The sequence below is a fragment of the Elephantulus edwardii genome, unplaced genomic scaffold (assembly GCF_000299155.1).
Source record: "Elephantulus edwardii isolate Elephantulus edwardi_28Jun2011 unplaced genomic scaffold, EleEdw1.0 scaffold00062, whole genome shotgun sequence".
Classification (NCBI taxonomy): Eukaryota; Metazoa; Chordata; class Mammalia; order Macroscelidea; family Macroscelididae; genus Elephantulus; species Elephantulus edwardii.
Window position 1 is genome coordinate 5,496,904 of NW_006399812.1, and position 27,624 is coordinate 5,524,527.

Consider the following 27,624-nt stretch of genomic DNA (forward strand, 5'->3'; position numbering starts at 1 on the left):
GAGGTGGGTTTTGAAGCTAAAACTTGTATTTTCTAAATAACTTTAAAAAGCCAAGTGATTTATTTTGTCTTGAAACAGAATCTGTATTTGATTGCCATAATTTTCTAGACTGCTTTATATAAAAAAAAATCGGAGAGTCCATAAAGTGAAGAATTTGCTACGTTTGAAAAATGCTTAATAATATTTTTACTTAAGACTTTAAAAAAGCATATAGTGATCTTCCTATAATTTTTAGGCCAAATAGTAATTTTGGTAAGTGGTCTATATAAGAAATCATCATCAAAACTATCTTCTTTTGTATTTTGTTGTTTTTGAGGTAGTATTCAGGAGTTCCAACTTGTATCTATCTATTTGATCTAAACGTGTTTATTTTTAGATATATATAAAAAATAACAAACAATTATTTAAGAAATTACAATTTCTCCAAAGTTTATTTTTCCAGAGGTGTAGTAGCTTTCAGAGCTACATGATTCTACCAGGGACAACAAGATAAGTGAGAATGCAGAAGTCACTAGAACTGCTCACTCACTGATACTTAATGGGAGGGTAATGTGAGATATTGAACAAGTAAAGGCCAATTTATCTTTGAAAATCACTAGAGAATCTCTGGATATCTCTTTCTACCATGACACAAAATCACGAAAGTCACATTTATTGACATATCACGTAGAAAGATTGCCTCTCACAATTTAAAAATTAATCCATTTCTCCTTTCAAAGATCATTTTTTTTAAAGATCAGATTTTTTTTAAAATTATCTCAAAATAGAACCATTTTCTATTTTTTTAGTAGTTCAAATATTCAATCTTCCATTCCATTTTTATACTTACCGGTGTCTCCACTGTTAACTCTTCTTCTGGGAATCGCCTTAACTCGTGCAGGTAGAATTGAGTGTTGTTTGTCATATTCAGAAGCGACAACTGAGTATGATCTCTGGAAGACAGTTCTTTTTGCCAGGTCAGTATCAGTTATGGGGCTGGTTTCCAAGCTACACAGAGAAAAATGACAGATAAAAAGTTGAGAGGGAACAAAACATAAACGAAAGTAGTGCACTACATTTAATTTTAACTGTGTAGTCAATTGTGTAATCTGTCCCCTGTGAAAAACAAACTCAAAACTACAATTCCTTTTTATATAAGAATTTAATATTTTAAAATGAATTTATGTTTTTATTTATTTCAGAATTATGGGAATCTTTTGAGTTTCCTTAAAAGTATTTAAAGGATCTCTGGGGAGCAGTTCATGGGGAATGACTCTGCTAACCCAAAGGTCATGCCTCTCTGGAGGTTCAAATCCACCAGTGGCTTTGCAGGAGAGAGATGGGTGATCTCCTCCCATGTAATTTTACAGCCTCAGAAATCCAAAGGAGTCAGTTCTGACATCACAGCATGAGTTGAGTTGAAATATATTATAATTTTTTAAGAGAAAAGATAATGCACCAAGGCTACTCTAAGTTCCTTTTAAAATGAAACACAGATGCAGGTATCATGGTATTAAGAGAAACTAGTTATACTAACGTGCACTGAAGAGAAAAAAATTAGATAGGTAGATTACAAAACTATATGGGGTGTGTTTTTTTTTTTTTAGTTAAAACCAAAAAGCCTGTTGCTGTCAAGTTAATTTATTAAACCTTATGGTGACCCCAAGTGTGTTAGGGCTTTCAGTAGTTGATTTTCTGAAATATATCACCAAGGCTTTTTTAGAAGGCTTTCTTAGAAGGTTTTTCTGGGTAGATTTGAACTGTCAACATTTCGGTTAGCAGTTGAGCACATCAGCAGTCCAAATCATCCAAGGAACTCCATGCTTTATTTTTTAGTTTTTCTTTCTCATTCAGTATCATGAGTTGAGATCTATCTCGTAGGGACTCCATATGTCAAGAGTACAACGGCCCTACAGGGTTTTCAAGGCAGTCTGTACAGTGTAAACAAAACACCAGGGGGTCAGGTGGTTCAAATCCACCAGTAGTTTAATAGAAGAAGCATGAGTAGTCTCCTCCTGCTATGATTTACAGCCTCACAAACCCATTGGAGATAGCTCTCAGTTGGAAATGGCACAAAGGCAGAGTCCTGGTGTCTCAAGGGTAAAACACGTGGTTAACTAAAAGGTTGATCAAATCCATCAGCTACTCTTCAGGAGAACAAAAAAACCCTACTAAAAACCTTGGAAATCTGCTTCCAAAGAGATAGCAGTCTAGGAAACCACCTCTGCCAGATAAGGCAGTTATGGGTCAGAACTGACTCGACAGCACACAGTAACAACAACCAGACTTTCTCCCTTGGAGCAGATAGGTGGGTTCATGCCCATCAAGTATTTAACCATGCTGTTTAGATGAAACATTCTTATGGTAAATTCTGGGAGGCAAGAACACAAGTAGACACACAACACAAGTAGACAGACAACACAACTCTGTGGGTTCAGGAGCAAAGAAGTGAAGTCTCTATTTTCCAATGTTAAATCCTTTCTGATTTAAATTTTCTATCAATACTTTGTGCATTTTGTATGAGGATCCCCATCTTTTGGGAGAAACAATACACTTGCCCAACAACTTTAGAAGCATAAACCATGATGAAGTGACCATATATAATCAAAGAGAAAAGGACAGTGGAACATGTTTTTTTGGCCTGTCATTAGCCTCTGAGTAAAACGAGTCTCTACAGCTGAACTGAGTGAATATGGAACCAAATAAAACCCTCTAATTTAAGTCTTTCTCCTTGCTATTGAGACAGAACCAACTCATTGTTGACCTTCTAGGGTTTCCAAGGCAGTAAAGAGTACAAGAAAAGATTGCCTAGCTTTCTCCCAAGGAACAGCTGCTGAATTCAAACTGTTAGAAAGATGTGGCCTTTGGTTAGCAGGGCAACTCCCTATGGACTAAGACACAGAGCTCCCTGAAATTTTAAATCAGGTCAAAGCTAATGCAGTTTTCTCTGGACTCATAAGGCTCAACTTTTTGGAAGTAAAGCCCTTTCTCCTGACTCTGTCTAGTACAAGCTTGCTAGCTTGTTCAAAATCATTGTTGTTATGTGCCGTCGAGTCCATGGCCTGTACCAGATGCACCTTTGTCTCCAGAGCTCTTGAGTATTTTAAAGAGGTCCCTAACAGCAGACTTTCCTGCAGGAGCTGCAGGTGCTGACATGTCAGGAAGTATGAATGGCAATTATGGCAAAAATTGATTGGAGAGTTAGAGTTAAGTATAGACCAATAGGAATAAGTAGTTATAGGCCAATAGGAATAGGAAGTTATAGACCAATAGGAATAGTTAGGCTAGTAGAGTAAGAGCCAATAGGAATTAGGTTAGAAGCTATCTGGGCTAAGGGTATATAAGAGGATAGAGGAGGAGGGGCAGGGAGCTTTTTGAATCACCAGAATAAAGAAGCATCGAACTGCAACGAATCCCAGTGTCATGTTTTCCTTTATCCCGCTGGCGGGGCTGGAACACGGCACTTTCCCATGGCAATACGTCTTTTAATTTCCTGGCTGCTGGTGCCAAGAGTGTTGATTGTGGAGCCAAGCAGACTAAAGCTGTTAGCAATCTCAATCTTTTCACCATCCATCCTGATGCTGCCAATTGGTCCAGTGGTGAGAATCTTTGTCTTTGTGACATTGAGCCTCAATCCATATTGAAGGCTGCAGTCCCTGACCCTCAGCAGCAAGTGTTTCAGGTCCTCCTCAGTTTCAGCAAGCAGGGTTGTGTCATCTGCATAATGCAGATTATTTATGGAAATGCATTGGTTGGGAAACAAACTAAGGCCTTTTGTATGGAAAGTGAATATGCTACTACTCAATCACCATTACTCATTCTTATAACTATGTAACAGAGATTGAGATTGTTAAGTTACAGCTTGCTTGGCTCCAGAATCAACACTCTTGGAACCAGCAGTCAGGAAATCAAAAGATGAATTGCACTGGAAAAATCTGCTGTCAGGGACCTCTCTAAAGTACTGAGAAGCAACAATGTCAATTTGGAGACTACTAAAGTGCACCTGATCCAGGCGATGGTTTTCACAATTACTTGCTGTACATCAGAAAGCTGGAAAATGACTAAGGATGAAAGAAGAAGAATTGAGGCCTTGGAGTTGTGGTGCTGGAGAAGAGTCTTGAACATAGCATGGACCACCAAGAAAACAAATAGGTCTGTCTTGAGAGGGTGAAACTGAGTTTCTCCTTGGAGGCTAGGATTTTGAAGCTCCATCTTACATACTTTGGGCATGTGGTGAGACCAGTCCTTGGAGGACATCATGCTCAGAAGGGTGGAGGAACAGCGCAGGAGAGGAAAACCCCAGATGAGATGGATTGATATAGTAACTAGGGCAATGTGGGTAGGTGGGTCAGTGTCAGTGAGACTGGCTCAGGACAGGGGAGCCTTCAGAGATGCTATAACACAGGATCACTATGAGTGGTGAGCAACTGGGTACATAATAGTAACAACAGTAACAACATTATAGGGGATATGGTGGCAAAATATGTACTATGTTGCACTGCTAACCAAATGGTTCAAATACACCATCTGCTCCACAGGAAAAAGAAGAGAAGTTTCATTCCATATTTATAAACTTCGAGGAAACTTAAGATCACTATAGTCAGAACTGACTCAACAGAAGTGAGTCTGTTAAGTTATGGTGTTAATATAAACATAGTAGCTTATCCTAATAAGCACATTTTATCTTCCTTTAGCAATTGTCTTCCTCTCCTATGATATCACAATTATTTAGGACCATCTTAAATTTAAAATTTTCATTATCCTGTTATATAAAAAGGTCACATGGGATTTTTATCCTGTCTTTCTTACAACCAATGTTAACGTAATAGGCACTCTTGGCCTTGTAAGTAAAGCATTGTGCTGCCATTCCAAAGGCAGGTGGTTTGAATGTACCGCCTGCCCCAAGGGAGAAAGCTACGCAATCTCTTCTTATGTGATTTACAGCCTCTGAAAAATTGCTGAAAGGTCAGTTGTAAGTTGGTTCCAATTTGATGGCATTGAAAGATTGGAAGAGAGAAACTGGGACAGAGAGAATAACTTACAGTGAAACTTTTATTATTACTTCATCAGTTCTCTTTTTTTTTTTAAATTATAAAGTAAGTTTATTTCTGCAGAGTGGAGGTGTCTTATGTTTACACAGAAGGACAGAATGAGGGGAACCAAATCCAACCCTTTGTTTCCCTTACATAACTGGGAATCTTACATTTTATTGGGGACCAAAGATGTTGGGATCATGAAGGGTCAGACTGGTCACCAGCTGTTCAAAGTCACCCAGGCTCCAGGGTAGGGGTGACAGATTTTCAGGGCCAAGAGATGAACTGTTCTCACTATCCATACTATTCAGGATCTTATCTTATGCATATATTTATACATTCTCTTATTTCTCTAACAATTAATAGAGCTGACATAATGCCTTCCTGAGAAGGGGTGCATGAGAGACCTTCTAAAGCACTCTTTTCTAGTTCTTAAGTGTTTCTTTCACTAAATACTGGCCATTCAACAAAGAAGACAATAAAATACCTGGGAGGCATAGATTTCATATTGCTTTCCGGCTCTTCAAATACATTAGGGCTTGCATCAGGAGTTACTGATATATATGGGGCAGGAACGGATGTTGAACGGAGGTACCTCATTTCATCTTGGAATAGGTTGTCATCCTGGTAGCCCACAAAATTTTCATGATGATGCCTGTATTAAACAGAACCCAGTAAACTATGATGATAATACAGATTTTTAGTCTCTTTTGTAAAAATAAAATCAGCACTGTAAAATTAAAAATGAAACTAATTTTCTCGTGTGAGAACTGTTCCATTTTCCAGTATTTTGGTGAGTAAATCCAACATTTACCCAAATACTTATAACGAATATTAATGTTAGAGTAGGATTAGTCCTCAACCAGCACTAGTCTATTTCTTTACAACCATACTCTTCTTGTATTCTATCATCACTGTCTTGATTAAGGTTTGTAACATGCCTTGCCTGGATTACAGAAATACACACAGCATGTAGTTTTGTAGAAATCCGTAAATCTGAAGTGTTAACACCACACTTCCATTTTTTTGTTCCCCATTAATTTTATTTACATATTAAGTATAACCTTTTGCTATACATCACTGCTAATTGGTAAGTCCTATGTTGGTTTAAACTGCACCCTACTCTCCTCCCCAATACAATTCTATCTCTTGTATCTGTGGTTATAATCCCATTTGGGAAAGGGTTGTTTGTGGTTTTGTTTTTTTTTGTTACATTAATGAGACAGTATTAGCATAGTCTGTTATGTTAATGTCAGTATTAGTGTAAAGTATCTTAAGTCAATCTGCTTTGAAATAAAATAGAAATTAAAAAAGTAAGTGAGAAGCAGAGAAGGGAGAAGAGAGATGTCAAGCTGTGGAAGATCATCCAGGAACAGAGAGGCAAAAGAGCTAAAGCTTCGGGAGCCTGAGCCGGCGCTCTGGCTCTGCACTTTAGTATCCTAAACAGTGAGACAATAAATTTATTTAAATTTTAGGTTTGTTAAAGCTTCCCAATTATTTATGTTATAGTAGCATTAGGTAATGAAGACACCATGTGAGCAGGTAATATCTAAAATCTTTAATGGTCAAGTGATGGAAAAACACCAAGTCTGGTATACGAAAGGTTGTTTTATTATGTCAGTGTGTACTGTATGAAAGCATAGGTTGTATTACTAATGACCAATATAGGAAAGTACTATACTATTTACAGGCTTCTCCTTCTTCACTTAAAACCTTTCACTCAGTTTCCATATTCCCACCATACTGATTTTCTAAGAGCAAAGCAGTTAATATAGTTTTGATTTAAAATTCTGCTAAAGTTTGCCCTCCACGGGGATAGTTATCTAACTTCAGCTGGCTATAAGGGTTAACATACTTGATCTTGGGAATGAATAACAGCTGCATTACTTACATGTTTCACAGCAATAAATGACCTCACAGCCTAGAATTCCTCAAATGTATAATGTTATTTCATTTGTGTTTTTACATATCTGTTTCATTTTGTCAAGAATCTCATATCTCTCTGCTGGATTTCCATTTACCCTTCAAAACTCTGCTGAAATATCAGATTCCATGGAAAATTTTCCCCAGTTTTCTTGAAAGGATTCAGGTAATCTTTACCTGCATCCTCTTCATATTACATATTCTATACATACTCCTTTCATAGTACTCGTGACATAACTCAAATGTTTAGTTTACTTCCCATTAGAAGTATAAGCCCATCGAAGCTAGGATTTTATATTATTTTCACCTTGTTATCTTCAGGGTGATAATAATCAGCTCATGCTAATTAAATGCCATGGATAATAAAAAAAGTTTCTTATGGAAAATACATCAGCATGTTTCAACTTCAATATTTTTAACTATTTGCAGACTGAAGATATACTATCAAATAGTAAAAGACAGCTAAAGACGTCTAAGACACATTTTGTACTAAAAAGGAAATAATAAACAAAGCATTTACATGAGGTTTTTAATACTATCAAAAATTGTGCTCTTAGTCATAGAGGAACAAGAAAACTCAGAAAATAAATTTAAGGTTCTTTAACATGCACAGTATCTTATGCAGTGTGTGTAATTAAAGCCAATATTAATCAAACTACTTCATTCGTTATTTACCAACACAAGATAGTAATCCAAAGATATTTTAACAAATGAAAACCAAAACCAACTTTCATTACCTAGCTAATGTCTGCAGGTAGAGACAAGGCATTTTAACAGGGAGATCCTCAGAGACGCCCTCTTTCACACTGGGAAGCTGAGACTGGAATGGCTTTGCAGGATGGTAACACAGAATGCTTGGCTCTGCTGCACTGCTTAGGGACAGCAGGAAGAGTGCGTTTGCTTTAATCACCTGGTGAGCCTCCATGGTGGGCAAAGCACGAGGCGTCTTAACTTGCATTGGCTTCCTCCTAGACTGTTTGACCTGGTAGAGAAAAATGCACATTTGGAGTAGTCTTTTATTATTTGCACTCTAAGTTCTAATTGGTTTTGCTAAGTATTTTGGGCTTCTACATAAACATTATGTGACAATGGGGAGCTACTTTAAAGTGATAAGGATTATGGGAAATTACATTCATGGGATGCTTCTCTCCAATGGAAACTATTTTATATGGAACATTACGTATCTTTTCATTTCATGGAAAAATGAGATAGCTATATAGTAAAGTCTATCTCCTTTAGAAAGAGTAAATAATGTCTGTGTGCTCAGGAACCCTGTTCTGTTGGAAGTGCTCTGAGTGGAATTATGGGCAGTCACTAAAAAGAATTAAGAATTAAGGCTACAAAGATGAGAAGAAAAAAGATGCCCTTCAAAGAGGAAGAGTTAAGACAGAGCAATGTGTATGTGTCAAGGCAGGGAACATAAGTAATTACACGGTAAATATTTGTTATTGAGACATATATGGTATAGATTGGTGTTCTTCCATTATTCTAAGACAGAATTTTTGCAGTGAAAATAGAAGAGTTTTGTAATAAAATATTGCCCTTCATTTCCATTTAAAGGCATATATTGAATATCAATTATGTAATGATATGACAGCAAAAATATTTTTATAATACTTTAGAAATATTTTTATTCATATCATTAACAGCACAGCCCAGAACAGGATAAAAATACCTTCTCCCTCGCAGCAGCCTGCTTTTCACGGAGGTATTTTTCTCTACAGCGATCACATACCAGATACCAAGTGCTTCCTCCTATGCCACCATCACCACAGTTGCCAGCCCATCCGCCACAAAAATGTCCAATGCTATTGTAACCTTGTCCACCAGCATACCGGCCACAACCTTGAACAACCAAAATAAATATTTAATACTTTAAGTGTCCTTAATAAGATAATCCTATTATTTCTACATTCATGACAGATTTCTCAGAGTAAAGGAAATATAGAATCATGTATCTTGATGGGGGTTATTTTTCCACATCTCTCTTCCCTGAAAAAAGCTTACTCAACTTAAAAGCATTCAGTCAAAAGATGTCCTAAATATTAGTGATACCCTGTTTCTAGTCAGCAGATTAAGAGAAATATTGGCAACCTATCTGCACAGAAGCATATATACAGCAACTGGTGAGCTCAAGCCGTCAACCTACTGGCTAGTAGTTGAACACTGTAACTACCACACCAGCAGGGCTCTCTATACACTAGATTGAAATAAACAGAGAATGTGGGTGCATTTAGGTTTACTAAAATATACCAATAAAAGTGGGGGGTATCAGTGTAAAAATATTCTGTCAGAAGTACATAAGGAATTACATATTTAACAAAATATTACCAAAGTAATATGTAGCAAGCTTAAAAATCTTACATAATCCATCACACATATTTCAAAATACTAACCGGTACTCATTACTGTAATACAAATCCTTCTGTTTAACTAAAATGAAATCTTTTCAGAAAATAAAACACTTTATATAATTCCCATAGCAAAATTCCCAAAGGAATCAATACCATCATCTGAGGTGATTTGCAACTTTGAACAGGAAAACACTAAAATCATAGGAGTCTTAATACTGCCCTGTGTATGCATGTCATTATTTTGACTGCATGAGACTCTTGTGTGAGAATCCTTTGAGTAATGCATAAACTATATCATACATTATGATGGAATTGTAATAACCTGCTTGACTAATTACAGTATTAAAAAGGCTTTACTTATATTTCCTCAAGTCTGTATTAATAAAATACTTTTAAAATTACATTTTAAGACTGTATTTTAGCAACAGTTTCCCTATACTTTAACATACTTCATAGAAAAGTTTGAGTAAAACATAAATTCATGAAATAAAAGAGGAATTCGTAAATAGTTTAACAGTACAGTTTACCTGGGTGGGCTTGTCTCATGTGGTAGGTCACTGGGTACGGGTGTGATTCACCACACAGCTCACAGATGGTGTCTTTCTCTGGTCCTCCGACTGCCAGCTGGGCCATCTCACCAAACAAATTGCCCCTCGGCCTGACTTCTGCCTTTTCTTTTTTCTTCTTTTCCTTTTTAGCCTTTTTATTTTCTTTTTCACACTCTTTCTTTTTAAGAACTGCACAGGAACCAGGACTTGGGAAAATCATATTCTGGGAAGCTGCTTTGATAGTAGCCAAAGAGATGTCTTCCCAAAAAGCCACTAAATGCTGTAGAGTTAAAGGAAGAGGGGATTTAGACTTCACTGTGTGATGCATGGACATTTCAAATGTGGCTTCAGTCTTCCCATCTTCACACTTCTCATGTAGAGGTGGTTCCTTCAGCATAGACAACACTTTGTTTTTGTTGATGCTACCCATTTTAGATATATCTGGTCCATGAGGGGCAATATTAAACATATTAAGAGCAGATGAGATTTCCAATGAGTGTCTATTTTTCAGCTTGGTTTCCTTTTCTTCTGTAGGCTGCTGGCTATTTAAACTGCTCCTTATAGGAGCATGCTCTTTGGAGAGTTCAGGATTAAATTTCAGGAAAGAAGAACACGCCATTGCATCATGCACTATGCCTTCATGCCAAAGGAAAGACGCGAAGACTGCTCGGGCGCACTCAGCCACTGAAGGGGACATGGCTTGCTTGGCTGGCTCTGAAGGCTTGGCTCCATCTCCTTTGAAAAGAAAGCTAGATTTTTCCTTTTTTGGCCTGGTGTGCCTATTAGCACATTTTCTACTTATTTTGGGGGAAGCTCTCATTTCCTGTTCGTCTTTCAGTGGAGCTTTTCCTATGCTGAAATGAACTTTATTTGAGCCTTCATCCACACTCTTAAATTCACTGCTTTCATCACAGGTACTATCTGTTAGACTATTGGTTTTTAAAGTACTCGAAGTGCAGACTTCTACCACCTCACTGTGAAGGTTTTCTTGTACCACATGTGGAGAAGGAGCTCTATTTTCGGATCCAGGGGAACTTTTGGAATCCTTTGGTATTGATTTTGGTTTGGGTGAAGTTGATCGTCCCCTTAACGGTTCTGTCAGGGGCACCTTCTTCTTGCGCAGGGTATCAGGATCAAGTGTGTAAGAGTCTGACTTGGAGCGTTCCCGAGGAGGATCAAGTTTTGTCTTTACAGGAGCAGTGTTTTTTTGAGGTAGATTTTTATCATGTGGGGAGGAGGCGCGTGGCGAGCTGGCCCCAGATGGGCTAGATCTATTGGCGGGGACCGTCTTTGGCTTAGGAGACGATGACCGAGAACCTGGTCCTGGGGATTCAGCTCTGAGGCCAGAAGACATCCTCCCATCAGATTTTAGTGTCTGCAAGGTGTTATGATTGGGGGAGAGTGACCTACTATGAGAATCTGACCTCAATTTTGCAGCATCGGATTTTAACAAGAGGGATTCACTAGCAGATAAACCTTCTGTACCCCGTGGCTTCTTCTGATCAGTAGTAGTCCGGATCACACGGCCATCAGATTTGAGGGATCTGTTGTGTTTAGACGACACGTCAGATTTTCCTGATGTACAGACTGGTCTGGAAGGTGTTGAGACATTTCCTCGGTCACCTGTATGGTCCATTTCATAGTGAAACGTTATTAAAACTGTATTTTATGTCTAAATTAGCAATTAAACATTGACATAAACAGACAAAATTTTATATTGTTTGCATAGACAAAAATACTTGAAGAATAAAAGGGAACTATTTATCATAAAATTTCTACTCCATAACTATACAGACATCAAACTACTCAAAATATTTTATGGAAGCAGAAACCTTCTGAACAGAACAGGATAAATTTTTAGAGAAATAAGAACCTCTGGCCTTGTATAAAAAACAGATTCAGCCAGTGACTAGAGAGGGCAAAAAAAATTAACTTTAGAAAAGTAGCAACTACAAAAGAATGTATTTTAAGTAGAAGACCTAAATTTCCTATAAAGTGCAGTGGAATAGCTCACATAGGGTAATACTGCAGGTTTTTCTTGAACTATGAAGCAGAATTTATAAGCCTATAGATTTACTGTTTTCAAGTATAATGCAAGTAAGTGCAACTAATTTAATAAAGAACTTCACAGGCAACAACTTTTTAAAGCTTTTTAATAATACAGAATAAATGAAAGTAATTATTTAATTATATGACATTCAGGTGGTGTACCTGCAAAGGTCTAAAATTTATAACCAGGTTGTAGACTTAGAGTTCATTAAATCCATTAAGTAGCTATTCAGAACTTTGAATTTGTATCCCGTTCTAAGTAAAACAGGTTCTGCCAAACGACCAGGACTAGTCTGAATATGGAATGACCTTGCAACAAAGAATTGGGAGGATAAGGGGGGGAAAGGAGGTAAAAGTACTTTCTTTCCTACAAAGCACTAGATGTTTCTAAATCCATGATCATTGGTTTCTGCTTCACAGCCCCCATCCAGTGGTTTCCTCCTACACTCTTATTAATGCTTTTCATTGCTGAATCAGAGCTAGAATGTCTTTGTCCTTGCCTGGTGGTCTAGAACCTTTAATAACATTTCTTCCTAATGTCTTTTCGCTAGCCTGTGTGTGCTTTTGTGCACTTACACTTGTATTTGTCTTTGTGGTCACTCTCTATTCATCTAGCCAGGACAGAACTGCCTTAAAATCTATCCTCCTACCCTCAGGTTGACAAGAGCAGGTAATTTTTTGCCTGTCACTGTTCACTGATGAACTATCAATGATGGGTACTAAAATACCTAAACATTTTGTTGAATGCAAAAATTCTTAGTACATTTTGTTCAGTGAATACAAAAACTTCTACTCTTTAAATAATTTCTTTTATTATTTCCAAATATGCATTTTAGTCTCATTTATGAATTCAAAGGCCACAGAGCAGAAGCAACAATTGCTGCTATATAAGGGATAGCAAGATGTTTGCAAGTCAAACATTACTGCAATCAACAATTTGAGTGGCCCATATTCTTTTCAGGGCTTACAGATTTAATACTACATATTTTAATTAAAATTTATTTAAAATAATTAATTTCATTTTTCAGTAAGGGTAGCAAGTCAACACAGGACAGGGAGATCCTGGATGAGATGGATTGCTACAGTGACTGTGGCAATGGGGGCTGGTGTGTTAGAGATGGAGAGGTTGGTTCAGGATAGGTCAGGGCTCAGAGTTGTTCACAGGATCACTATGAGTCATAGTCAACCTGATGGCATATAACAACGTACCAGACACAAGAGAGCTCTGGTGGTGTAGTCCACAGCAAGTTTTGCTGCTAACTTAAAGACTACATGTCCCTGGCAGTTTGGATCCACTAGTTCCTCTGTGGGAGATGCCTCCCAGGAAGATTTACAGCCTCAGAAACCCTACTGAGGGTGCCTAGGAGTTGGAATTGAATCGATGGCAGTGAGTCGATACTGAACACGATGCTTTTTGGTTTCTTGCAGTGCTTTATTTTATCAAAAATATCACTCATCATCTATGGTTTCTCTTTATTTGTAATAGAAAAGAGTGGGCTAACTTTGGACACAGGTAAAAAAAAGTTAGTCTTGAAATAGAAGTTGTTTACAGCCGACTAAATGCACTTTAAGAAACTTCTGTCCATTTGATTTTATCAATCTAGTAATAACATAGAGTAAATCTTATTAGAAATTATCACGTAAGTCAGCATTAACCTAGGTCTTGATCTCTCACTTACATTGAGTGTGTAATGGTTGAGATGTTGGTTTCTGGTTATTAATCTGATAGATGGAAACATTTTTATTGCCTTCACTACCTTATTTATTTATAAGGTTGAACTACATGTAATGGTAAATTTAGATAAATCCACCCACTGGCATGGGGTTAATTATGACTTACAGAAATGCATATGCTTTCCAAGACTGTAAATATTCATGGAATCAGACAGCCTCATTTTCTCCCATGGAGTGACTAGTTGGCTCAATCCTCAGACCTTTTGGTTAGCAACCAAATGCCTTAATCAAAGTTTACTAGAATGCCTGGTCTTGAATATCTTAAGTAGTAAATCTTTTCTGTCTGGCACCTTTATCTGTAAAAAGTAATACATTTTTGACTGAAAGAGGTTTGCTCTTTAATGAATATAAAAGGATACTTCTGTAAAATGTTTCAAAAGTTAAAAAATTAAGTTAATATTAATACAATGCATACTAAACAAATTTATGTTAACACTGATTAGACAAACTAGGGTTTTTTAAGGATACAGGAATTCAAGAGAGCAATGAAGAAAGAACAGACATCTTTTAATAGAAAAAACTTTAAAACAATTTTGTATTCAGGACATTTTGTTGCTATCAGAACACCATGCATGTATAAAAGGAAGCTTATTTTAAAATATCCCAATTGTATAGTAGTTAAAATGCTTGGCTGTGAACCTCACGTTTGGAAGTTCAAACCCATTCTCAGAAGAAAGCTAAGGCAGCCTTCTTCTGTAAAGATTTACAGTCTTTGAACACCTACATGACAGCCCTATATTGCTGTTGGGTATCACTGAGTTGAGTATAACTCAACTGACGACAACAGACTTGAGCCCTGTTGTATTGTGTGCCATCTTCATCTCACTTCAGCCCACTGCTGCAGTCACTGTATCAGTCTATCTGGTTGAGGGTCGTCTACTCTTCTGTTGACTCCTCACTGTTCCAAGAAATGACCCCTTCTAACGACATGCCCTAAGTATGTGATTCTGTCCTGTAGGATCATTATAATTCTGAATCAACTTGATGGCACTGGGCTAGTGGGTTTAATGTAACTGGAAAGCTTCCCGATAAAGACTGTAAACTTTTCACAGATCTTAATGCCTGACTTACACATTTATTGTAAGCAAAGGGATTGTAAATACATGCTGACGTAGTATTAAATTCTAGTATGGTAGTAATTTGCAATGATTTTTAATTTTTCCTCACAATGGAAACAGGTTCTGTGGTTGACTAAACAACAGAACTAGTCTAATGTGAAGAATACCACTAGTCATATGCTTTAAAATAAATGCAGAGAAATAATTCAATTGTACAAGCATTTGTACCTCAAAGAATGGAGAATATTTTCTTAAGATCAGTGAATAGTAAGAATTTATCTGCCAGACACTAAACTTTAAATAAAGGACAAGTTATTTTTCTTCCAGAGATGTTATAAGTTAATAATAATAATAATAATAATAATAATTTATAATTAAATGACAAGAAAATTCTTTTGAAATTAACTTTTCAAAAGGAATTTTTTAAAGAATATACATTCAACTTTTTAAGTGAGGTAAACTCTTATACTAATTTATGTTTATATTTTTTATTTGGATTTAAAAATTTTTGAGGCATGTAGTAAGTATTACTGAAAATTGTTATGCTGTAATTGCATGAAGCATCATTATGTGAGAATAGTTATTAAATATCTTTAGAACATACATATATTTTTTCTTTCATCACATAATTTAGTTTAATATGTTAAGTTTAAATGATACTGAATAAAACATTTTCTAACCTCAAGGGTATTTTGCAGGAATACAGGATTGGGTAAAAACATTCAATTAAGTTTGTAAACATAATATGCTAAATGTTTATTTACTTATTAAGCGTTTTCATTGTAAAATTGTAAATCATCAGGTTATTCATGTAATACCAATACACGGTACCCATCAGACCACATGACAAAGGAGAAATGTAAAGCAGTTTTACCTATTCTAGAAAAAAATGGAAAGCTAGTACTACTTGAAAAACTCATAAAGTATTTGATATTCCCTCATAATTTTTACAAAAAAATTTTTCATAAAAATTGAATTAAGAAAGCTTAATCAATATTAAGTACATATAAATATTCTTAATGACTACAGTATATTTTTAAGTTATGTAATATTTATCAATTTTAAGCTTAAGCACTGATAGGCTTTAAATATTAAAACTCTCTGGGTCACTAAGTAAATAATAAGATTAATGTTGTGATAGGTAATTTATACAAGGTACTATGGTAACCAAATTAAATGAAGAAATTTAAGTATCAAAGTATTTATCACGACCTAAACTAAAACTGATTTTACATTACATAACATGAAAAAAGAATGTAAGACCAAACTGTCACTTAATTGATATATTACAGTGCATGTTCTTACGGGTCACAAAGTACTTTATGCCTTACACATACATCATCTCATTTTAATAATAATGATTTTTTAAAAATCCTCATAGTAGGCATTTCTTCCACTCTATGTACCTATTTTAATCTTTAAGATCTCACATAAGTTTGAAATTAAATGAAGACAGTTTTCAATCTGTAGATATTTTAAACATGGATATTAAATTAAGGTATCTGTACTATAAAATCTAACAAACCCATAATTATAAGGAAATAAAATTACAAATTAAAATGTAAAAAAATGAAATGGAATGAAAATGACTGAAAGGAACTAAAAGTTCTTTATAGAAAACCTCCAGAGTTATTAGAATGACCTATCTATGAATGCATGTATACCCACCCTGCAGTTTGTGAGACAGAGATGAGATAGCAGAAGCAGGACCAGTTACACCATAATTTTTGAAAATGCGTTCACGAGAAACAAGGCTGCGAGATGGAGATTCTACAGTGGAAAACATTGGCAAAGAAGCAGCACAAATTCAATGGAAAAAAATTTGCAGAGCACACAAGCAAAAACAAAGCATTTCAAGTGGTATGCAACAATTGTTATTTTAAAAGTTTATATGTTTGGTTAAGATTTTCAACAAAATTTAAATTTCTCTAAAATTAAAACTGAAAATCAGTTAATTTAGGTTTATAATGATAGCTTCATTAATTTAGGTTTATAATGATAGCTTCAAAATGTTAACTTCTTGGTTAAAGCTTATAGTTTTGATAAACCAAGTTTGAGCATGTCTTTTTTGATTAGTAGTTCTTTAGCTCACATATTTTCAATTTGGCATTCATTTCCTTATAAAGATTTAGAATGATGTTTTTGTAAACAGTGGTAGATAAAGGGATGCTACTTACAGTTTACCTATTCTCACCTGATTTCTGTGTGGACACGTTTCTCCAGCATGCCTCTCAGAATGCCAAGATGCCATTTATGGTTGGCTACCTTTCTGAGCTCATTGTCAGGGAAAAGTGTTAGTATTAACCCTGATATTCAGTCTTTTGTATTTATTACAGAGACTTCAGATTTTGTTTATTAAAAATTTTGAAACGTGAAGCAAAAGAAAATTTAGAAGTCACTGTAAACTGCTGAACATAATGACTTGCCATGCAGAGAAAGGATCTGAAAAGAAGCAATTTTTGCTCAAATAATTAAAAGCACCTTTAAAATATATTTTTAAAAGAAATAAACTAAAAATCCACAACATAACCGAACAGCACTATACTAAAAAACGAAACAAATCCATTTTACCTAAAATTTTAACATGGCAATTAAAATTAATCTGTTGAATGAAAAGAAATTCAGTAAATAGGGTGATAATGATCTGAGTATTACCAAACTAATACAATTTAACCCAGCTAGGTATTTATACAACATGATTTTTCTCAAAACAGAAAAAAATATTTTACTGATTAATTATTATAGCTTAGATGAAAGATAAGCCAGCTATACACTAAGAAGTAATTAAATGTAAAATACTGACTATCTGCTAGGCGTTCTAGATATTATTAGGGTACAACGATTAATAAAAGCAAAGTCCCTATTCTTATGGAGCATAATTACAGTGAGGTGAAAGGAGATAAAGAATGAACCAAATATACATACTGTGTTGCTGTTTTGGTTAGGAGCTGTTAAGTCAGCATGACTGACAGTGGTCTATGAACAGAACACCTTGGTCTATCCTGTACCACTGCCACAATCTCCGACACGCTCACACTCACTGTCGTAGTCACCATGCCAATCCATGTCATTGAGGGTTTTCTCTTTCTTGACTTTCTACCTTTCCCAGCATGATGTCTTTTTCTAATGATGAGGCCTTCCTTACAACATGCCCAAAGTATGTGAGAAAGTTTCTCCACCCCTGCCTCTAAGAAGCAGCATTTGACATAGTATCTTTTGACTCAGACAGACTGCCTAAGGAGTGAAGTTGAGAAGAGTGTAAACACTAGAGGTCTGAGGCAGTTCTAGGAATACCACATGGAAGAAGACAGAAGGAGACAGGAAATGCTGTTACTGGGGAAGATCCTGAACAGGAATGAGCAGGTACTTCATGTAAAAAAGAAATCAACTCTGTCAAATATAGTTGATAGACAAAGCAAAAGGAGATCTTAACAATGATAGTCGGTAAGGCCAAAGCCAGTGACTACTGGAGTAATTGCTGTAAGATTAAAAGCCTGGATAGTAGGCTCAAGAGAACAGAAGACTGGATACAGACAGATTAAAATTATTTTATGATGTATGCATTAAATAAATTAACAATGCTTACAAAATTTAGGACATTTAATTTTTTCAAACAGGTCTAAAAAATCAAGTGTTACAAAGAGCTCTGGTGGTTCTAGTTCGTTGGGAGCTGGTTGCACTAACAATCCAGAGGCCACATCTCTCTGCGGTCTGAATACAGCAGCTCTTCCTACAGAGAAAGATGGGCAGTTTCCTCCATGCAATTTACAGTCTCAGCGACCCAGTGGAGAGTCAGCTATGAATTGGTGCTGAAATTAGGACAAGAACTTAAAACATATACTCATTTCTGATTAGGAGAGTTAATGTAAGTAGAATTTAGAGAGAAAACTATTGGCTTGTTTTTTAAAAAACTGAGTTTAATAGGATGATATAGGAGCATAAAAACAAGAATTCTGAATAAGAGTATCTGAACCATCAAAACCATAAATGTGGTAAAAAACTATCACAAGAACCGTTGTATTAAGATATTAGAAGTTACAGGAGAGACATCTGGGAAAAGTTTAAAAGCCAAAGTGGCCTTGAAGTCTTTTTAATGTTCCACAAAGCCTCAAGAGACTGGATTCCTAACTATGACTCAGAGTGAGTAAGTGAAAATATTTTGTTTACTAAATGAAAATCTAAAAACAGTTATTGGTAAAGGACTAAATACACTCTGACAGGAGGCTATGGTGCTTGTAAGCTTTTCATTTTAACAAAGTATTCCTATTAAGCCATATTTGATAGTAACATTTACCTTTTTCGATTTCTATTTTTCAAATTAAAAGAAGGAAGCAATTGGTGACTGAGTCACTGATTATCTATTATGAAATAAAACAGTTGATCTACTATTAAACAATTTGATAGGGATCACGTAATCATGATCTCTTTCTCCTTTAACTCTATTATATAGAAAAGATAGCTGGTCAATCAATTTGCTCAGTAAAGTTTGCATCATTTTCTTTTGAAAACATATAGCTAATTAAGGAGAATAATTATTTTTAAAGGTAATTTAAAGATAGGCTTTCCCCTTTAGCGCAGGATGAAAGTATTTGTTTGGCATAAAATTTTTCCTTCTGAACAACATGGTTCTTTGCATCTGTTCTTTGTGTCTGGCCTTTAGATATTAAATATGAAGTCTCCTAGGTCATTAATCTTCTGGTCAGAGAAACTCTGTAGTTCACTGTAAAGTATACTTTTAAAAAGCAGTACCTGAGATATTGATGACAATGAAACAGTAGTTTCATTTTCTAATAAAACTTTTCTCATTTCAATTTAACAGAAGAAATATTGTGGATTTGCTATGAATATCAGCAAAATAATCTTGTCACTGAGAGTACTGCCATCTTGTGTCAGCATATAAAATTGCAAGCTCAGGGACTTAAAAGGGGCATTTATTCTTTAAGGGAACTCTTATGGCTTACTGGGTAAGGAGTTGCACTGCCATATGAAAAGCAGGCAGTTCGAATCTACCAGCTGCTACAAGGCAGAAAAACGAGCAATCTTCTCTGAAACCCACTGGAAGATCAGCTATGAGTCAGTTCCGACTTGATGGTTGTGAGTGAATGATAAACTCTTTGAATACTAAATCAACAACTGAACAGTGATCAGAAATGTTAAATTTACACATAAATAATAGTAATACACCAAAGGCATATAATAACAAGGATGAACCTTCGTAAATCCTGATATAAATTATCACAAGTATGCACATCAAAAGTATCATGATTATATGAAATAGCTATTTTACAGTAGCTATTTGATGAGTTTTTTAGTATTAAAACAGCATATGTTGTTTTCCTATTACATACTATCACCAAGCTATGCCATTATATGTGGATCTTTTTATATATTGTTAGTTGGCAATATTAAAAGAAGCAGATTAATAGGAGAACAATATAATAGAAATATACTCAAAAGGTGAAGGACTTAATCAGATTATATCACTATTTGCTATGGCTGAGAGAATAGGAAGAACACTCTCCTGGGAAACTATAAATAACAGAGAGAAAGAATATTTGGTATATATTGTTGCTACTTATTTTGTTCAGTTCTCCATTTTGAGAAGGTTAATACAGGAAATAAAAATCTTACACTATTAAATTGTTAAGTACTTGAGAGTTTTATGTAAATCTAGTATAATGTTCAGATTTTGCAGTATTTTGTTTGTGTGATATATACATACACTTACATACATGTGTGTATAAACATAAAAAGTCCAAATCTATAGACCCTTCAGAGTTAATGATGATAAAATGTCACCATACTAATGGCACAATGGTAGTAACAGTTTTCCTTTCTTTACTCAATTTGAATTCTTGATTCATTTTGATTGATATTAAAAATCTGTATTTTTCTCTGGATCAAACACATAATTAACTAAGTAATGGTTCCTTCTATCAGTGTGCAAATTTAAGATGTGACAATACTATTAATGAAAAACTTTCAAATATGGCAACTTTCTTGACCAACAGCTTTGGAGGCTGTTATCAATGGATTATCTATCTACTCAATATCATCTGCATTAACTTTATCTGGAGAAAGGCTACAAGAGTTAATACATGGAACAGGAACCAAATACATTTATACCTATGTTAGTATAGATTACAAAACCAGAAATACTGGCACAAAGTCAGCTTAATTAGATAAAAAGGAAAAAGATTTTTAACAAGACTATGACATTAATCCACAAGATATGAATGTAGAAAGATGGAAAGATGGATAAAAATTAACAGGCAAAATACAAGAATGTTTCTCTAAGTGAGTCCCAGGAATAATTCAAGAGAGAGTAAATTTCTAATATGACTGTTGTTAAGTGCTATCGAGCTGAACACAACTCATAGCGACCCTAAGAGCAACAGATCTGAATTTTATCCTATCCTGCATCATCATTAGGAAGTATGATAGTTTATCATTTCAGTCTGTGATAGCTGAGATAGAAAAATTCTGAGCAGGATTTGATGTCTTTGTAACTGAGGCTTAGAAAAAATAATTTCAAAAACATCTAAGGAAAGATATGTATTACTCTTTAAACTGCAACACAAAGGGGTAGAGGGAATGTAAAAAATTACATTACTGATTAGCTGCAAATGGAAAAACAGTAACTATAAATCACAGAAACTGGACAACACTTCGATGCTGATAGCCAAGCTATGTCCATGAATGTGAGACTCTGAGAAGGATGTAACAAGGAGAAGTAAAATCAAAACCAAGTTAGTATAAGAAACTTTTAAAGTAATCTTGAGAGAGAGAATTAAACAAATACAAGCTGACTGGTGAAATGTGTTAACAAAAGCAAAGTAGAGAGGCATAGTTCAGTCTCTTTTATTAGCTGGTAGAGAGGGGAAGGAAGGGACATTTTTCTGTCCTTGTTATCTACCAAAAAACTGTGAAGAACCGACAACTAGTATTGCCTTGTAGTATAATGAATTTTCAATCTGGCAAAAGTTTGAATAATATCAGGGATATTATACAGAGATTTAAGATCTAAAAGAAGAATGGTCTAAAAAGGCTTCTGTTGTGAGTCACGTGGCACGTTCAGGGTAACTCTATGTGTGGAATCACCATCAAGAGATTATGGAAGGGTAATTTTTATTCCCTAGGTGATTGCTGGTAAAAAAACTCCAACCCTAGCTGTACAAATTTGGACAAATTACCTAAAATTCCTTCATATTTAAATTGAAGGCTTGAGTAGATGACTTCACAGGCCACTTCAACAATAAAAGTTCTATCACTATATTATAATTTTGTAAAGCTTTGGATTATGTAGATTTCACAAATAAAATGAACAAAAAAAGAGCCCAATATAAAAGATGAATATTTAGATTTACTAATCATAAGCAATCACATGCACTTTACAACCTCTGAAAACCTGCTAGAAAGTCAGCTATGAGTTGGTCAAAGTGTGTGTGTTTTTAGTGGTTCGAATCCACCAGTGGTTTGGTGGAAGACAGACAGGTAGTCTCCTCCTGTGGCAATTTACAGCTTTAGGAAAGCCGTTGGAAGGTCAGTATAAGCTGGATCCTACTTGATGGCATTGGGTTTGAATTTCTGAAGCAACTAGCTATATCATAGTGTATAAGTTTAGGGATTAGAAAAGTTGGGTGATATGATAAGTCCAACATGAAAATATATATGAAACAGTTAAAATATCATTTTAAAATTTAATTATATGTAAATCCTGAGAATGATTAAATGGTCTATTTTCAGTAACTATGTATATATGAATAAATTTAATGGTACACATTCAACTAGCCAGTCAAGAATGCTTTCATACTTTGAGAATGCTATTTATGCTCTCTATTTTTAAATTATATTCCATTTCATTGGAGCTAAAATAATAAACTAATTTTATGCTTTCAATTTGCCTTTTATTATGCATTTTCTTCATACTATTTTCAAAACAACAACTGAAACCCTATAATCATCCTTGACTGGCTCCCAGAACTGTGGTCACCATGCTCTGTCCATTTTACTGCTCAAATATTGGCAACTTAATCCTTCTATGTACCCTCTGTAATTGAGTTTAATCCATGTCCTATTCCATTTCTCCCTGATCTTCTTGCCACTATCACTCTCCCTTTTTCTAAGACCTTTTTTTTTTGGATACTTTTAATTATCACCTGAAAATGTAAAAACTATCTTTTGAAATGTAAAAAAAAAATCATGTCATTCCTTTGTTTATAGGACTATGTTGTTGTATACTGTTGAACTGGAATAGACTCATAGGTGAGTCTCCAGTGGGTTTTCAGAGGTAGTAAATCACATGGGAAGAGATCGCTCATCTTTCCCCAAGGAATTGACAACACAATTCTTTATTTCTCGGCCACCAGAGCCCCCTTTACAGGTCTGCAGCACTCTCTATTCCCTTCATCTGTCCCTGTCATCTATTTAGAATACTTACAAAACAAAGTTTAAACTGTTAAAGTACGGTTTACAATACCTTTCATAATATAGAATCATCTTCTGTAATCTAATCCATTGCCTTAGACTATTACAGCACGAGGCTACACACTTGTGAAGTGTATTACATAAATCAGTGACTAAAGTACTGAATTTACCATGGACTGCCAAGAGAACTAACAAGTCTGTTCTGGAGAGGTGAAACCAAGCTGCTCCTCCGAGACACGGATTTTGAGACTTCATCTCACATACTTTGGACATGTAGCCAGGAGGGACCAGTCTTTGGAGAATGCCATGCTTGGAAGGATTGAGGGAAAGTGCAGGCAAGAAAGACCCTGGATGAAATGGATTGACAGAGCAAATGCGGTAATGAGGGTACGGGTGCCACAGAGTTCAGAGCTATTGTGCACAGGGTCACTAAGAGTCATAGTTGACTTTGAGCACATAACAATAACAAAAGGATAATAACTTTTGGAGATGTAAGAAATGTTAGAGACAAAAGAAAATATATTGACCATCTGACAGCTGCCACAGATTCCAGTGTGAAAAAAATGTACTGAACAAAAGTTGAGCCTACTCTGTAAATGCTGGGCTCCTAATGGTAAGGTTGGCAGCTTGAAATCAGAGGCTAACTTGGCAGGAGAAAGATGATGCAGTCTCCTTCTGTTCTATTTCTGCCTCAGAAACCTGGTGAAGGGCTGTCATGAGTCAGACTGGACTTGAGAGCAGTGGGCTTTGTATTCTCTTGCTTTTATAAATCTTTTAAAAAAATGTTGTGATGTAATTTTTCTTTTACATGAACAGAAGGATTTTAAAAATCAGCTTCTTGTGGTTGTTATGTGACATCAAGTTGACTGTGACTCATTTTAGTGTCATAAACCTCGGAGGCAGAACAGAAACTAAAACACAAATCCCTCACTCAGGTCGAGTGTTCCCTCCACCAACATTACACACCTCACAGCAAGCAAACAATGCACTGACAGTTGCTGGAACGTCATTATGATAACCCCAAGTATTAGAAACAAACCTAACTTTAACACTAGTATCGATATTAACACAGTCTCACTGTATTAGAGAGTTATCTCAGCAAAAGTCAGGATATTTTGTGTAAAAATGGGGTAAGGAATAACTAGAAAACCTCCTTGATCCATTCTGGAATTCCTTCCTGAAATGCTTTCCACACTGAAAGTATGTGACTGCTTTCTGCCAGACTTGGAAGTCTTACACATCTTTCTTGATGCGTGAGTAGTACTGTTTATTTCAAAAGGCAAAATGGCATTAGTAGATGACATCTAATAAATATTATAGAACATCTAAAACATTTATCGATGAGACAAAAAGGTTTAGGAATATCAGAACTAAAGCTTGTACGTGGCTACTGGGAAAATTTGAGTACATCTCTACATGTATGTAAGTAAAAACAGTACTTTAGTAGGTACTATTATTGTTGTTAGGAGCCACTGAGTCAACTACAACTCACAGCAACAAGTAGAGAGTCACACCTTATGTTATCCTGCACCATCCTTACAATCTGTCATGTTCAAGTTCATTACTGCAGTCACTGGGCCAATCCATCTTGACGAAAATCATCCCTTCTTCTGCTAAAGATGCTTTTTTCAAAGGATTGGCCCCTTCTGACAACATGTTCAAGTATGTGACATGAAGTTTTACCATTCGTGCCTCTCAGAAGTATCCTGCTTGCATTTTCTTCAAGGTAGACTATTAGCAGTCCATAGGATTCAACATTATTTTCCAACACAATTCAAAGGCATCAATTCTTTGCTTTTACTTATTTGCTGTTGAACTTTCAGCTGCATAATAATTAACTGAAAAGATCATGGTTTGAGCAAGGTGCACAAAGTTTAAACTGACATCCTTACCCTTTAGCACTATGCAGAGGTACTTGGGAGCAGATTTTGTCCTTACAACAGGTCCTTTGATTTTCTGACTGGTGCTTCCACGGCTGTTGATTGTGGATCTCAGTAAAATGAAATAACTAAAAACTTCAATCATTTCTCCGTCATGATGTTGCCTATTTATTGATCCAGTGCTGAGGAGTTTTTTCCCTTGATGCTGAGATGTAATCCTTATTACAAAAAAAAGCTGCAGTCTTCTGCAGTAAATGCTTCTGGTCGTCTTCATTTTGTGGAAGCAAGGCTGAGACATCAGCATAATTTAAGTTGTTGATTCTTCCTCCAGTTCTAAGGCCATATACTTCATATAGTCCAGCTTCTTGCTCAGCATAAATAATGAATAGGTATGAAGAAAAGATATAAGCCCAGTACATACCTTTTTTGACATTAAACCATGTAGTGTTCCCATGTTCTGTTCAGACAATAGTTTCTTGGTCTTTTAGTAGGTTTTGCATGAGTACAATTAAGTACATGTTCTGATACTCCCATTCTTGTCAATTGTTATCCATAATTTGCTATGTTCCACACAGTCAAAAACTTTGCAGAGTCAACAAAACAGGAAAAAGTTTTACTTTCTTAGAAGATGTTGTTGTTGATTGCCATTGAGTCAAGCATGACTCATAGTAACTCTATGAACAAAAGACCTCTGTTCTATAACTATCATTATTTCTCTAAGTCCATAGAGTTTCCAGAGGCATGTTGTTTAGGAAGAGATGCCACTCTTGTTGAGGTGTTAGTACTCTGAGGTACTAGTCCTCTAAAATGCAGTCATCCCAGTTACTTTTATTTATTTATTGCCACATTTCTTGGATTTTTCTTTCTCATTTAAGAATGTGTCATATGGATATAATAGTAAAACTTATGTTGCAATGTAACTTAGTGCTATTGTATTATTAGCTTTGAAAATATATATTGACATTGTGGGGTAAAACCTCTAGGAGGATAGGGGCGTAATGGTAAAAAGTTGCACTGCCAACCCAAAGGCTCTCGGATCTAATCAACAAGCTGCTCAATAATGAAGATGGCAATCTGAGCCTATATGATTTACTGTCTCTGAAAACCTGCCGGATGGTCAGTCATGAGACAGTTCTGACTCAAAAGTACATGACAATAATAACAATATAATGTGATTAAGGCTAGTCTCATTTATTTAAAAACATGAAAATAATTGTTAAAATTCTATCCCGTTTTTTAGCTATGCTAAACATTAAAACTTCTCTCTTCTGGAATTCAAACTTTAATGAATTTCTACTGAGGATAAGAGCTTTTAAAACAGGTTTGAGGAATCTGCATTGTCTGAATACAGATAATTCTTTAGAGAAAGCTGGTAACTGTAGCATTAGCCATGATTTAAAATTTGTTCCAAGATTCTAGTAATAAAGTAGTGGTACTGATAAGAAACCCAAGATGTATAAAATGATACCATTAGAATTTCTCTTGGAAGTCTATTTTTCCTGAATGAGACAAGGAAAATTTTTTTATGTCTTTATAAATTGAATTTTATTATGTTTTGATTGGAAAGAGAACATTAATTAAATAATTTATAAATGAGGATAGTAATTACATTTGATATTTTTGTGAAGACTTACAATACACCTTTGGATAGAAGAAGACTATTATTTCCCTAGTTTTTTTGTCTGTTACCGGAAACTCTATGAACGCTGATAAATGTTGATAGTTATAGAAAGCCTTCAGGCCTTTTGTTCATAGGGTTGCTATGAGTTGTGCCCGACTCGATGGCAATCAACAACACAACTGTTATAGTATTTTGAGGATAATCTCTTTTTCAAATATATTTTGTAAAAAAATACCTTACATGCAAGTTAGTCCAATCAATGGGTATGTACACTGAGACTTCTATAAACTATCTCATTTAGAGATTGTGCCTGGATAGACAATATGGGCTTAGAGAGTCAACCAGCAAGAGATTTTCGAATACTCAGTTAAATGTAATTTGAGCCTATTCTTTGCATTAATCTGAGTTACTTTCAGATTAAGGGTAAAGAGCTGAGGGACTCCTAGAAAGAACTGTCATCAAATAATAAGTTTAACATACTGCTGTTGTTTGTTAGGTGTTGCTGAGTTGACTATGACTCATAGTGACCCTGTGAACAAGAGATCTGAACTCTGTCTTGTCCTGTGATGTCTTCCTCAACATGACACATTTGAACTCATTGCTGCAGTCACTGTGTCAATATATCTCATTGAGGGTCTTTCTCTCTTTCAATGACCTTCCACCTTTCCAAGTATGATGTCCTTCTCCAAGGAATTGTCTCTCCTAACAATATGTCCAAAGAACGAAAGATGAAGTCTCACTATCTTTACCTCCCAATGGCACTTTGACTTCACTTTTTAACATACTAAGGGTGGGGGAAAATGCACAAGAGGATTTTTAACAATTTGGAAACCTAAATGTCTCTACATTTTCATAGATAAAAAAATCCACTTAAATGAGAGACACACACTTGTCCAAACCAGAATAGGCTTCTCTCCAGCCATTGAGAGAGTGAGATTGGACTATTTTTTTGACACATCTTTAAGTAACAAAAATCTAACATAAAATAATGAAGATTACTCTCCAGAACTGATGTTTA

At 35.4% G+C, this 27,624-nt stretch overlaps 1 protein-coding gene across 1 annotated transcript in view; it reads right to left on the minus strand.

Moving 5' to 3' along the window:
• Positions 1 to 27,624, minus strand: part of MYCBP2 (MYC binding protein 2, E3 ubiquitin protein ligase) — a 377,715-nt gene that overhangs the window by 47,664 nt on the left and 302,427 nt on the right. Inside the window, exons 55-59 of the mRNA XM_006887864.1 lie at positions 9,817 to 11,460; positions 8,611 to 8,780; positions 7,673 to 7,917; positions 5,500 to 5,667; positions 830 to 987 (exon numbers count right to left, since the gene is read on the minus strand). Of these exons, the coding sequence (XP_006887926.1) occupies positions 830 to 987; positions 5,500 to 5,667; positions 7,673 to 7,917; positions 8,611 to 8,780; positions 9,817 to 11,460 (2,385 nt within the window). The remainder of the gene's footprint in view (positions 1 to 829; positions 988 to 5,499; positions 5,668 to 7,672; positions 7,918 to 8,610; positions 8,781 to 9,816; positions 11,461 to 27,624) is intronic.